This window comes from Dromiciops gliroides, chromosome 6, assembly GCF_019393635.1.
Source record: "Dromiciops gliroides isolate mDroGli1 chromosome 6, mDroGli1.pri, whole genome shotgun sequence".
NCBI classification, from domain to species: domain Eukaryota; kingdom Metazoa; phylum Chordata; class Mammalia; order Microbiotheria; family Microbiotheriidae; genus Dromiciops; species Dromiciops gliroides.
In genome coordinates this window covers 11,930,970-11,945,288 of record NC_057866.1, presented here as the reverse complement: position 1 = coordinate 11,945,288, position 14,319 = coordinate 11,930,970, and the positions used below count along the sequence as shown (strand labels likewise).

At 43.0% G+C, this 14,319-nt stretch overlaps 1 protein-coding gene across 1 annotated transcript in view; it reads left to right on the top strand.

Moving 5' to 3' along the window:
• The window catches only part of LOC122731059 (steroid transmembrane transporter SLC22A24-like), a 32,672-nt gene extending 19,530 nt beyond the window's left edge, over positions 1-13,142 (top strand). The window contains exons 6-10 of the mRNA XM_043970876.1: positions 522-637; positions 4,503-4,717; positions 8,199-8,301; positions 11,877-12,083; positions 12,749-13,142. Coding sequence (XP_043826811.1) covers positions 522-637; positions 4,503-4,717; positions 8,199-8,301; positions 11,877-12,083; positions 12,749-12,815 — 708 coding nt within the window. The 3' untranslated portion in view covers positions 12,816-13,142. The remainder of the gene's footprint in view (positions 1-521; positions 638-4,502; positions 4,718-8,198; positions 8,302-11,876; positions 12,084-12,748) is intronic.
• The last annotated feature ends 1,177 nt before the right edge of the window (positions 13,143-14,319 follow it).

Below are 14,319 nucleotides of genomic sequence, written 5' to 3'. Positions count from 1 at the left end.
CCCTTGTGTTGATTTTAAGCTTTTATGATGTGTATATGTTAGAGGTGACTAAGTTCTCAAAAACATTTAGCCATCTCAATCAGGTAGTGCCTATGATGCATTTCCATTAAAGTTTTCTTAAAATGAACCGATGGTGCACAGAGGGCTCCATTTATTTACATCAGTAGTTCCATGGAGGAGCACCCACAGGGCAAATATGGGGCTAAGGTGTGCCCCTCATACTGTAGTGACAGACCTGGGCACAGCCTGCTGTCTCTGCTGATCTTGCACTGCCTGAGGCTTCTCAATAGTACTCCTCTGGTCCTCTAGTCACTGGCATGGCTCCCCTGGGCATGTTATAGAGCTTGTCATTGAGGTAAGGAAAGGCTTGATGAGGCTTTGGGGTCAAAGCCAATGAACTCTTATTTGGTCCCAGTCCCTGCCTAGAATCTCTTACTGACCCAATCCTTTCTTCTCCTTCCTTGTGCTCTTCCACACTCTAACCTGAAGGTTGACTCTATCCTTGGCTTTTCTCCCAAAAGGCTTTGAGATCCACCATGGAGAAAGAACTGGATGCAGGACAAACTTATTACACATTGTTGGATTTATTTCGCTTCCCCATCCTGCGTGCAAGAATCCTCTGTTTGTCCTTGACGAGGTAGGTTCCCTATAATATATGAGGAATTTTAAAGCCTACCAGCAACCCCAAAAGTATCTCTCAGGTAGACACATTAACCTGGCAGTAGAAAAGCACAGGCTGAGCTGTAATCTTTTAGATGTGATTCACAAAATAGTAGAATCTTAGAGCTAGGTGGCACAGTGGCTAGAACACTAGCCCTGGAATCAGAAAGATTCCTCTTCCTGAATTCAAATGAGATGTCAGATACATACTAGCTGTGTGAACTTGAGCAAGTCACTTAAGTCTGTTTACCTCAGTTTCCTTATCTGTAAAATGAGCTGGAGAAGGAAATTTCAAACTACTCCAGTATCTTTGCCAGGAAAACCTTCAATGGCATGATGAAGAGTCAGATACAAGTGAAAGAACTCTGCAACAGAGTTGGAAAAGCCTTCAGAGACCATTTAATTTAATCTGACTAAAAAAAGTCACTCACTGCTATTCTTCACCTTAGCCCCACTAACTCTTATCCAGCTTCTGCCCAAGAACTGCTAGTGAGAGGGAATCCATTATCTCTTGGCACGGTCCGTCCTGCCTTCAGACAGCTCTAAGTATCATGAGGTCTTTTACAATCTACCTCTCTGCAACTCCCACCAATAATAGTTCCTAGTTCTGCCTCTGGAGCCGTGCAGAGCAGATGTTTGCTCTCTTCCATGTGTCAGCCCTGCAGGTCCCTGAAGGCAGCGCTCATGTCTCTCCTCCCCAAGGCTTCTCTTCTCCAAATGAACCATCCCCACTGTCTTTAGGTGATCTTCAAGTGGCAAGAGCATGATGTCCTTCAGCATCTTTGCTCCCCTCTTCGGGCACTCAATCTAGTCCTATTTCAGAGGAGAAAACCCGGGCCAAGAAGAACCCCTAGCACTTTCTTAAGTGATCATGGAAATCTATCTCTAGGAATCCGATAATTATCATTAAGCTTTCATGGATTCAGCACCTCAGGGACATGCATTCTTCCTCCACTTTTGAATATTTAAACCCATTGTCACCTTTCTCAGCACGTGTACTTGTTTATACCTTTTGATTCCTAAATCTCTCTTGAAGATCTACTATTTTGTGAATCACAATCTATCCAAAGTGGTGGAGTGATAAAGGTGATGATAGCTAGCATTTATAATGATGCGGTAAGATTTGCAAAGCATTTGACAAATATCTTCCCATTTGTCACTCATAACAACCATTCAAGATAGGTGCTATTATTGTCCCATTTTACAGAGGAGGAAACTGAGGCAGACTGAGGATAAGAGTTGCATGACTATTAAGTATTTGAAGCTGCATTTGAACTCAGGGCTTCTTGACTCAGGTTCTTGCTCTCTACCCACTGTGCAACTCAGTTGTCAGTCTTCCTCTAGGTCTCTTCACATTTCCTAAGTATCAGTGAAGCACTGGGGCTGCTCAGCTGTTTTTCCCTCACTCTTCCTACATGTCAGGTACAATCATGTATCATTCTGAAGATACCTTTGGTGCCACTTAAAAAGAAAAACTCAGATTTATCCTGTAGCTCTTGTCCTATGTGAAGGCTTGAGAACATCTTTCCCCATTTTAATCCACAACAAGGTGCCCCTTTTCCTCCAGGGTCCCCAGGATTCCCCAATGCATCTTCTCTTTTATATTTGAATGTTTCCCTTTGATGAAAATGTTCCCTTTTTCATAGCATGATCTAATTCACATGTGACCAATGTGATGAACCAAGAAAGCAATAGGAAGAGTGAAGCATACTAGGTTGCCTTCAAAAGACTGTAAAACTCCTTTAATGACTATAAGTGTCTCACCAAAATAGAGACCCTTTTTTTTTTCTAATGCTGATATACTACCAGCATTGTATATGGCAGGGAGATATGAAACTCCAGTCTTCAAAGAACTATAATGAATATCACCCAGTGGGGGATAGGAAGGCACATAATGACTGTGGACAATAGAGCCAATGAGAAACTCTGAATTAAAGATGTCCTTAGGGAATTTGTGAGAGGAAGATAATATGGCCTGGCTATGAGATGAGGGCAAGGAAAACATCCCACCGTGGCAAACTTTTTGGAGGACATAGACAAGAATCCCATAGAATGGGAAGGTAAGGACAGGTAGAGATCTGCATCAGTGCACAATTAGATAAGTGACAGTATCTACAGCTGTCAAGACAAACACATTTGAATGCCAAGCATATTATAAAGTCTCTTCTGTAGAGATGGTAAATTTCCCATAAATTGTACCTAAGCCAATGGAGCCCAAAAGCTCACTGTGAGATGAGGAAGATGAATAGTATAAATTCCCCTCTGTTATCATTAGGGCAAGAAGGGACATGAAAAAGAAAGAAAAATTCAATAAGGGCAGAAAGTTATGAGCTCCATTCGATTCCTAACATATTGATTATGTAAAAGTCTTAGAAGGTGATTACTTGGGGAAATAATAATTTCTCTGAACTCAATGAAAGCATTAAAAAGTGGTTTGGAATCTTTTTAAAACCACAGACCTTGATCTTGATGATGAATAGAAGCTTGTTCAGTAGAAGAAGAGGGTATTTTCCCCTTAAGGACTGGGCAGTGGATGTAGACCTTCCTTCAGACTAAGGCACACCTCTCCCATATCCTGGGAGTGTCCTGTGTCTCTGGGTAATGCCTTAACCTGTAAGGGCTCTACAAAAGTCACTCAGACTAAGTTGCAGAGAAAATGACAATTTCCACTGAGAATTTGTTTCATTACCCACTAGCTTAATCATCTATGAAACTGCAGATATGGTAAAAAAATAAACAAGGAAACAAACAAACCTACATCTCTTCTCAAGTGGTGGTGACATAGGTCATCTCAAGCAATCTCCCTTGCCTCTTCTCTTTGTCAAGGCTCTCATCCTCCATCTCTCCTCAATGGCAGGTAGAATAGATAGCCCACCAAATCAAAGATTACTATCTTTTCCTTCCTTCCTTCCTTCCTTCCTTCCTTCCTTCCTTCCTTCCTTCCTTCCTTCCTTCCTTCCTTCCTTCCTTCCTTCCTTCCTTCCTTCCTTCCTTCCTTCCTTCCTTCCTTCCCTCCTTCCTCCCTCCCTCCCTCCTTCCTTCCATAAAATGCTCATGGCAGTTTTTTACAGAATTGAACATGCATAACCTATATCACATTGTTTACCATTTCAGGGAGAGAGAGAAAGGGATAGAAGTTGGAACTCAAAACAAAAAAAAAATCACAATGAATTTTAAAAATTGAATCGAATGGTAATTGCTAAAAATTAAATATTATTGAAGAAAAAAATTATATCCTTTTACACTCTGTACATTGCAAACTAAATGTTTTTTTTTTTTCCTGGGGGCAACGAGGGTTAAGTGACTTGCCCAGGGTCAAACAGCTACTAAGTGTCAAGTATCTGAGGCTGGATTTGAACTCAGGTCTTCCTGAATCCAGGGCCAGTGCTCTTTCCACTGTACCACCTAGCTGCCCCACCCCCAAATGAGGTTCTTGCTATTTCCTGAACTTGGGATTCCATCACCCACTCGGTGTCTCTTTATGTGCAGTTGTTCTATGCCTAGAACACACACCCTCCTCACCTTTGCCTTCTGGGATCCTTGACTACCTTCAAGGCTCAGCCCCAGGCACCAGCTCCCACTGAAGCCTGTTCTGATCATTCCACTTAGTGATCCCCTTGCCCTCCTGAATGTATCTGGCATTCACTTAGCTGCATTCATGGAGCATTGCCACCCCCAGCAGAATATCAACTCCTTGAGGGGTTTGTGTCCCTAGCCCCTAGTACAGACTCTGGCATCCAACAGGTCTTTCATAAAGGCTTGTTGAACCAAACTGCATTTAAGGGTGAGCCCTGGGTTCCAAGTGTGATGGATTCTCTCCCCTTCCCCACTATCTGCTGCAGTTTCACAACAGGGATGCTTTTCTATGGACTCTCTCTGGATCTACACAGCTTGGGGCGCAATATTCAAATGCTCCAGGTTCTTTTGGGAGCTTCCAGCTTCCTCAGCAGGTTTGGGGCCTCGATCATCCTGAACTGCGTTGGTCGTCGAACAACAACAGGGGCTTTCTACCTCCTTGCTGGACTCTTCATACTTCCCAGTGCATTTCTGCCTCAAGGTAAGAGAGTGGGCTTTGAGGCAAGGGGAAAAGGGAAAGTAGGGGTAGCACAGGATCAGCAACAGCTAGGTAGCCTAAGGGATAGAGAAGAGGCAGCTAGGTAGCCCAATGATAGAGTGCTGAGCCTGGAGTCAAGATGACTTGAGTTCAAATCCAGCTTCAGATACTTCCCACCTGGGTGACCCTGGTCAGGTCATCTAAACTCTGCCTGGCTCCATTTCCTCATCTGTGAAATGGGCATAATAATAGAACCTACTTCAAGGGTTTTTGTTAGATAATGTTTGTAATGTGCTTAGCCCAGTGCCTGGCACACAGTAAGCTCTATATAAATATCAACTTTATTATTATTGCTGTTGTTGTCATCTTTGAGGGGAAACTTTTTGCCCATCCTTAAAGCTGGCTTGGTTGTGACCTTCCTGGGCTGCTCAGACCTCCCCCTCTACCTCTACCTTTGGAAGATAAGGACACTGAAATGAAACTGAGTCTTGATTCTTCCAAGGGACTGTGGGGGGAAAGGATGTACCTCTGGTGGCCTTCATTATTTTATTTATTTATTTTTTTTTAGTGAGGCAATTGGGGTTAAGTGACTTGCCCAGGGCCACACAGCTAGTAAGTGTTAAGTGTCTGAGGCCGGATTTGAACTCAGGTACTCCTGACTCCAGGGCCGGTGCTCTATCCACTGCGCCATCTAGCTGCCCCCTAGTGGCCTTCATTCTAACCTAAACCTGAGAGCATGAAGAAGGAATGGATGGTATTATGGGCTCCTTGACAGTTAGTCCCTGAGAGGCAAAGGAAATGGAGATCTGCTCTCCTAGCCAGGAAGTACCTCCCATTCCCACTGTCTGTCTCTTGGACACTCCTAGTTGTTTGCAGGTTATCTCCCTCACTAGAATGGGAGCTCCTCGTGGGCAAGGACCTTGTTTTTGCCCTTCTTTGCATCCCCAGCACTGAGCAGAGTGCCTGACATGTAGTAAGTGCTTAATGAAGGCTCATTGACTGACTGAGTTCAAGTCTCTTCTCATGCTTACACTCTTTGTGATCCTGGGAAATCACTTAACTCCTCAATACTGTTATTTGACCTTCATTCTTGAACAGGACTATGGCTTTAATAGATGATGCCATGACTCGCAGTGACTGGGATTTAAGTGATGGAGGGCTTCCCAGTGTCAGCAGTGTCACTCTGTCCTCTAGAGCTTTCTGGGTCCAGTGGCAAAACATATAAAAGGGGGACAGCTGGTGGCACAGTAGATAAAGCACTGACCCTGGATTCAGGAGGACCTGTGTTCAAATCCAGCCTCAGACACTTGACACTTCCTTGCTGTGTGACCCTGGACAAGTCACTTAACCCTCATTGCTCCCCCACCCCCAAAAAAGACATATATCAGGATGACTGGAGATGGCCCTGAATGTTTTTGTTTTTGTTTTTTATTTTTATTTTTTGTGGGGCAATGAGGGTTTAGTGACTTGCCCAGGGTCACACAGCTAGTAAGCGTAAAGTGTCTGATGCCAGATTTGAACTCAGGTACTCCTGAATTCAGGGCCAGTGCTTTATCCATGGCCCTGGATGTTTAAGGTAATTGTGGTTAAGTGAGTTCAAATCTGGCTTCAGATACTAGCTGTGCGACCCTTGGCAGGTACCTTAACCCTGTCTGCCTCAGTTTCCTCATTGGCAAAATGAGCAGGAAATGGCAAACCATTCCTGTATGTTTGCCAAGAAAACCCCAAATGTGGTCATGAAGAGTCAGACAAAACTAAAAAATGACTGAACAATAATAACAACATGGAAGAAAATAATGAAATAAACAGGATCGGTTTTCAAAAAAAGTGACTAAATTATTCATACATTTTACTTACTTCCTCAGTGCACTTGATAACTCACAGACTACAGATTACAGAGAAAAGACCAAGCTGAGTTAGTAGCCTGAATTTCTTTACCTTGATGTTCCCATTATACCCACACAAGGATGAAATCATAGACTCAGGCTGTTTCCCAGTGACAAGACTAGAAGTTTATGACTCCTAAGTCACTGAGTTATAGATTTACAGTTGGAAGGGACCTCTATCTAATCCAAATCCCATTTTTTGCGGGGCGAGGCAATGGGGGTTAAGTGACTTGCCCAGGGTCACACAGCTAGTTAGTGTCAAGTGTCTGAGGCTGGATTTGAACTCAGGTCCTCCTGAATCCAGGGCCGGTACTCTATCCACTGAGCCACCTAGCTGCCCCTTCCCATTTTTTTTAGATGAAGAAACCGAAATCTAGGGGATTGAAATGACTTGCTCAAAGTCACACAAGAAGTGATGGAATTTGAATGCAGGACTTCTGGCTCCAAAGGCATTAATCATTCAATTGTGCCGTGGTGCCTTCCCAAACCTTCTCATTTGAAAGAAAAGGAAATAGACTCAAAGAGGAGAACCAATTTGCCCAGAGCTGCAGAGCTAATAAATGGCAGAACTAGGATTCAAACCCAGGCCAAGATAGATGACTAGAGAAGAATGGTAAATAGAGATAGAGTGAGAAAGAGATAGACAGATAGAAAGACAGACAGACAGATAGAGAGATAGATAGATAGATAGATAGATAGATAGATAGATAGATAGATAGATAGATAAAATAGGTTGGGGGCAGCTAGGTGGTGCAGTGGATAATGCACCGGCCCTGGATTTAGGCGGACCTGAGTTCAAATCCAGCCTCAGACACTTGACACTAACTAGCTGTGTGATCTTGGGCAAGTCACTTAACCCTCATTGCCCAGCAAAAAAAAAAAATTAGATTGATAGGTAGGTAGATAGATACATGGATGGATACATAGGTAGATAGACCCAGAGACAGAGAGACGGTTGGACAGGATGAACAAGTGAATGGAAGGAATCATGAATAAAAGGCTGGAGTTTGGTTTGAATTCAGCTTTACTGAAAAGAAGGGATTGTTGAATTTATCTTATATTACCACATCATCACTTAGCACAGAGCCTTCCACAGAGTAAGGACACAATAACTATTTGCTAAATGAAACCAACAAATAATACTTACCAAAAAACCCCAAACAATACTTACCATTTAGAGAGCACTTTGAGGTTTGCAAATTACTTGTATTATGTCATTTGTTCCTCACAACAACCCTGGGAGGTAGATGCCAAGACCCCCATTTTATAGCTTAAGGAAACTGGGATGACAGAAGTTAAATGACTTACCTGGAGCCACCCAGGTAGTCAATTTTAAGGTAGGATTTGAACTCAGATCTTTCTGTCTTTGTCCCTACAGCACTTAGCTGCCTCTAATAAGAAATATTACTAGAATAAATGGATGAATGGGTAGGTAGATGAAGGTAATAAACAAAGAGAGAAATACATTGAGGGATGATTATATGGATGAATATGTGAATTAAGAGGGTGAATAAATGAATGAATGACCAAATAAATGAATGGCTCCAAGTTGTGTTGAACTCTGGTTTATTGAGATTTTTTGGTCTTCTGCTTTATAGGAATTGCATGTGTGGTTTTTGTAATGCTGGCAATCGTCTGTGCTGTGGTTTGCATTTCCTGTAACGCTGTCTATTATGCTGAGCTCCTACCCACAGTAGTCAGGTAGGACAGAGAATTTTGGGGAAAAGAAGCAGCCATTGCCATTTCTGGGAGGAGGGGGGATGAGGAGAGACACAAGAGACTAGATCCTTGTGGCAAACCAGGGAGATTTTGTCTGGGGCTTTCTCTGACATAACCAGGCTCTCACCTTCTAGGTCCAGAGATCTTGACCTCCCTCCTCCCGACACCAATATCAGCTCCTCTCAAACTTAGAAGACCATTCTCTCAGACATTTTTTGACACTGGAGAAAAACTTCCATTTTCCTTGAAACCAAACTGATGATTGGTGACATGAAACCTTTCATACTAGTTCTCAGACAAGAAAGGTAGAGATTGTACCTGGACCCACAAGGAAACTTTTCCAGCTTGGTAGAGGCCACCATGGGTTCTGTCTCATGTGACCTTTGAAGATCCAGAATCCCCTCCATGTTACAGTGAGTTTTCAGAGGGAGATTTGGAATGAAGCACACGAAGCTGTTTCTATAGATGTAGGACTAGAGTCAACCTCAAGAAGTAGCCAACCTAAAACATTAGCAGCTTCAACTTGTTGGATTCCAGGAAAGGAGGAGTAAGTTCCTCCATAAGCCAAGATAAAAGATACTGAATAATGGTACGGTCACAGCCAGTATTGCAAATAATAAAGATTTATTATAAACAACTCACACATGGGTATCCGAGGTCCTAGAAGGCAGGTGGTCACCAAATAGATCTGTCTATGCTGATCCCTGTCTCACACGAGTCTGTGATGGCATGTGAAAGAAGAAATATTAAACAGGGATTGACCAATAAGAACCCATCCCTTACAGGCTTACACATTGCCCTCAGCCTGATGCAACCCCAAATATTAATGGTGGAGCATGGTCAGGTATTCTGTCATTGAACTCAGATGACTCCCTGTGGTTCTCTTTGAATAATCTTTGATCAAGCAGTTGGTGTGTGAGCAAAAGACTCACAAGAGGGACAGACTCTTTCCAGGAGAACTTTTTGTTAAACATTTGCCAGCATGCCACTAGCTGTACCCAAGGAAAGTAAGGGACAGCAAGAGTGATGAATTCAATGACTTGGGCCAGATGAACTGCATTTTGGGATCCTGCCAGAACAAGTCATGTAAGAGCAATAGGTTAATGACTGAGCTTTGTCAGTGATAATCAGTGATCACAGAGAACAGGAAAGGTGCCACAAGATAAGAGGAGAAATGTTTGACTATTTCAAAAAGGGAAGGTACAGAAACTAGAAATTGTATGTCCATGAGCTTGACTTGGATTCCGAGAAAATTCTGGAACAAACTACTTAAAAGATGGTTTATGGATATCTAGAAAGGGAAGCATTAGTTATGAAGAGTCAGGAAGGTGGTGTCATCAAAACCAAGTCATGTCACATTAAAATAGGTTTTCCTTTTTTTTTGGTTGAGGCAATGGGGGTTAAGTGACTTGCCCAGGGTCATACAGCTAGTAAATGTCAAGTGTCTGAGGCTGGATTTGAACTCAGGTCCTCCTGACTCCAGGGCTGGTGCTCTACTCACTGCACCACCAGCTGCCCCAGGTTTTCCTTTTTGGACAGAATTATTGAAATAGCAGATAAGGGGGATGCTGTGGATAGAGTTTACTTTGATTTTAACAAAACACTTGGTAAAATATCTCATTCTTCTTGGGAAAAGATGGAGAGACATGGATTATATGAGGATGCATCAGCTATTTAGAACTGCTTTCATGGCTATATCTTAAGGTAGTTCTTAATTGTTCATTGTCAATGTGGCAGGAAGTCTGCAGTGGAGAGCCCCAGGGATCTGTGCCTGGCCCTGTTCTCTTTACTCTTTATGTCAGTCTCTTGGATAAAGGCATACATGGCCTGCTCATCAAATCTGCCAATGGCCTAAAGGTAGGAGAGATCTCTAACACACTGGCAGAGAGAGTCAGGATATAAAATAACTTTAAGGGACAGCTAGGTGGCACAGTGGATAGAGCACCGGCCCTGGAGTCAGGAGGACCTGAGTTCAAATCCGGCCTCAGACACGTAACACTTACTAGCTGTGTGACCCTGGGCAAGTCACTTAACCCCAATTGCCTCACCAAAAAAACAAAAAAACAAAAAAAGAACTTTAACAGGCAAGAGCATTGTGCTGAGGAGATCAAAGTGAATACAGATCAATGTAAACCATATATGTGTGTTTGGCACATCTTATCTGGGCACCACAGATGTCAATGTATCCAGAAGAGGAAATCCAGGATGGCCAAGGGCCATGGGCTTCTGGCATAACAGGAGCAAGTGAAGGGATTGGCATATTTAGTCTTTTTTTTTTTTTTTTGAGAGAGTAGCCTTGTTCTGTTTGGCCCTAACCAAAGTCAGAACCACGAGTGATGGTGGATGTTCACAGGCACATTTAGTCTTTGCAGGAAAAACTTCCTAGCATCATAGTTGTCCCTGCTGATGGGCTGCCTCAAGAGATAGTGAGGTCCTCCTTCTTTCAGACCTTCCAACAGATGCTGAACCTATAGGGGGGATTTCTTCTTGCATGAGTTGAATTAGATGGCCACTGAGGTTTTAACCAATGCTTGGAGTCTATACAAGTCCATGCCAGGGTTCATGGATTCAAAACCAAGTCTTTCTGACTCCAGGTCCAATAAACTATCCCTTACATTAGGCTGCCTGTAGAAAAGGAAGGAAGGAATGAGAAATAATGGTAGGGAGAGAAACAGAAAAGTGAGAGTGAGCACAATGGGAATGAAGAGAGAAAGGAAGGAGGAAAAGAAGAAAGGATTTTATTATGATCTCTGAAAATGAAGATGAGCATAGTCCTTTTTAAAATGTAGTGATAAATCTCTCCCCTTATTCTTCTCCTTCTGCTTCTCCTAGAGAACCATCCCATATAACAGAGAACATTTTTTTAAAAGAAAAATAGGAAGGAGAGAAAAAAATCTGTAAAACTGATTGATCCCTAGAAAAAGTCTGAAAATGTCTAGAGTATTTCATGCCTGTGTACCTTTCAAATCTCAACTCAAAGGAGTTGAAGGGAGGGAGTGTCTTTTCATAACTCTGCAATTCTTTCCATTTAATAGTATTGTCTTCATTGTGCATAGTTTTCCTAGTTTTTTTAGTCAACAGGGCCTACCCTACAGGAACTTACTCTTCTAGGAAAGAGATATGAGAGAAGGGTCACTCCAATTGTTAAAAGTTGAAATGAACATATCTGCTTTCTTGCTGAGAAATCATTTGGGGAATGAGCAGAAGTTTCTTTCTCTTCCAATTGATAACATTCAGGAGCCCCTGAGCTTCCTGCAGTTTTTAAGAATTTCAGCATTCCATGAGTACACACTACAGATTCTAATAACAGGGAATTATAGGGGGCAGCTAGGTGGCACAGTGGATAAAGTACTAGCCCTGAATTCAGGAGGACCTGAGTTCAAATCCAACCTCAGACACTTGACACTTACTAGCTGTGTGACCCTGGGCAAATCGCTTAACCCTCATTGCCCTGCAAAACAACAACAACAACAACAAACAAAAAACCAGGGAATTATAGGAAGGGAATATTAACAGGTGTTGAATCTAGGACAATCAGATCTTTTTTGTCCTGACAGGAACATATCTGGGGGATTTATTCTCATGGTAGATCAGATTGGGGCAATGCTGGCTCCATTGATGAATATACTCAAGCAATATATGCCAGCCATGCCACGGATCATCTTTGCAGTTGTAGCCATCACTGCCAGCCTAGTGGTCTTCCTCTTCCTCCCTGAAACCAGGAACAAGCCAATGCCTGACACCATCCAAGATCTAGAATGTGGGTGAGTACCACCTGTGGCATCTTGGAAGGACACTTAACTTACCCGAGTTTCATCTTCCTCATATGTAAAAAGAGGAAACTGGATTGGATGAATGAAATCACGCATGCATGGATTTATTTAACACTCACTGTGCGCTTCATACAGCTTTGTTCTAAGCACTTGGAAAACCAATATATAAGCAAAATGTTCTTACCCTGAAGGGGCTTACATTCTACTAGGGTAAGAGAACATGCATTAGAGAATAGTGGGCTTAGAGGAATGTTTTGGTCTGGAAAGTCACGGGGAGGGTGAATGGATCCACAGGGGAATCAACTGACAAGGTCTTTCCAGGAGCAAGACCAATATTGCTTTCAGTACCTTTCCAGATCTACCCTTCCAGAGGGTGAGGGGAAGCTGGTGTAGGGATTGCCACCAGGGGGCGCCTAAAGACATGAACTCATTGAACAAAAAGGCATTGCTAGCCATCAAATAGCTATCAAGATTCTCCTGGCCTCCCATTGTAGATAAATTTCCTCCCAACCAATCAAATGAGGTAATATTTATAAAAGTAATTAAGGGTGGTGCTTGGCACACAGTGGGTGCTTCATAAATGTCTATCCTCTTTCCCTTCCTTCCATTATACACACTCACATTTGTTTCTTTTCTTTCCATTGATTCATGGGAAGACATTCAAGAGAAGTAGCAAGACCAAGAGATTCGGGTGACAGCCTGGTGAAAATAACCCACTTTTAGGATTGTTCCAAGATTCTGACGGAGAAGAAAATGACTGTAACCAAACCTGGCTTTTCTCTTGTCATGGTGGGGAGGCAATGCATCCATTATTTATAGCACCAGTGGTCCTGCTTGGACTCCAGGCTCCCTGGAGGGTTCAGAAGTATGAAGGAGTCAAGAAGTATTAGTTAAATACTTACTGAGTGCTAGGCACTGGAGATACAATGGCAAAACCCAGCAAGCTTTGCTCTCAATGAGATCATCTTCTATCTGGGGACACTACCCAAACTCAGACAAAGAAATAGAATATCCTTAAAATATCCTTAAAATAAAGAGTCCCAGAGAATACTCCCCAGAGAGCCGGTTTCTGTTTACTTGACATAACCCTCAATGCAAGGAGTGTCCCCATGTAGAAGTCAGTGGCTTGAAGCCTGTCCTAGGACAGTCCCTGCTCCAAAAGTTTCCCCCTTGAACAGAATTTGTATTTCCAGGGGAATTTAGCTGCCCATGCTTCAGTCTGGAAAGGGGACTCAAAGGTGATTTCTAATTTTTCCTTCTCTGTCTCCCTAAAACTCTCCAGTGTATCCTCTTGCTTTTTGGATCAAAGACAAACTCTTCTGCCAGCCATTTCAAGCCCTCCAACAAAGTGGCACTCAGGTTTAAGAAAAGCATCAATAAGTTGGAGAAGATCTGGAAGAGAGCATGGGGAATCTTGAAGGGCCTAGAGTCTGTAATATCTGACTATCAGTTGAAGCAATTGGCCACGTTAGGTTGAAGAAGTGAAGGCTCAGGGGCATGGGCTAGCTGGGTGCCAGCACCCAAAGAGGTGTGCACAGGAAGAATTAGGCTTGATTTGCTTTGCTCAGAGGACAGAACCAGGAACAGTGGCAGTGACAAAGGGATACGTTTGGGCTTGATCTCAGGAATAGCTTCCTCCTGTTTGTGGCTGCCCCAGGACTGGGGACTCCCCATGCTGGCAGGGCTTCAGGCAGAGTTTCCATGATGACTGCATGAAGAGGTGGAGACTGTCAAGGTTCTCTTCCAAGTCTGTGATTTGGGGTGATGAGCTTTTTACCACCTCACCCACACCCAGAATGCTTTCCTTCTTCTCTGCCACGTGGTTTCCTGGGCTTCCTTCCAGTCCCAACTAAAATCTTTCATCATAGAAGAAACCTTTCCCAATCCCTCTTTATTCCACTGCCTGCCTCCCATCAATCATCTCCAATTTGTCCTGTGCCATTTATTCATACGCAGTTGTTTGCATGGTGTCTCTCCCTGTTTCACTGAGAGCTCACATTTGCTTTTCTTTGTACCCTCAGCACTTAGCACAGTACCTGGAACATTGTTTGTTGTTCAGTCGTTTCAGTCATGTCCAATAATGCCCCTTGCCCAGCTCCCCTCAGTCTCAGATGGTGTAATCTTAGAAGGTAAGAGAGATCTAACAGAGGAAAACAAGGTGTACTAGATGTTCTAGGAATTGCAAAGATGAGTTTCTTTCCTTTTGGCCCTTTACAAAGCTAAAGGG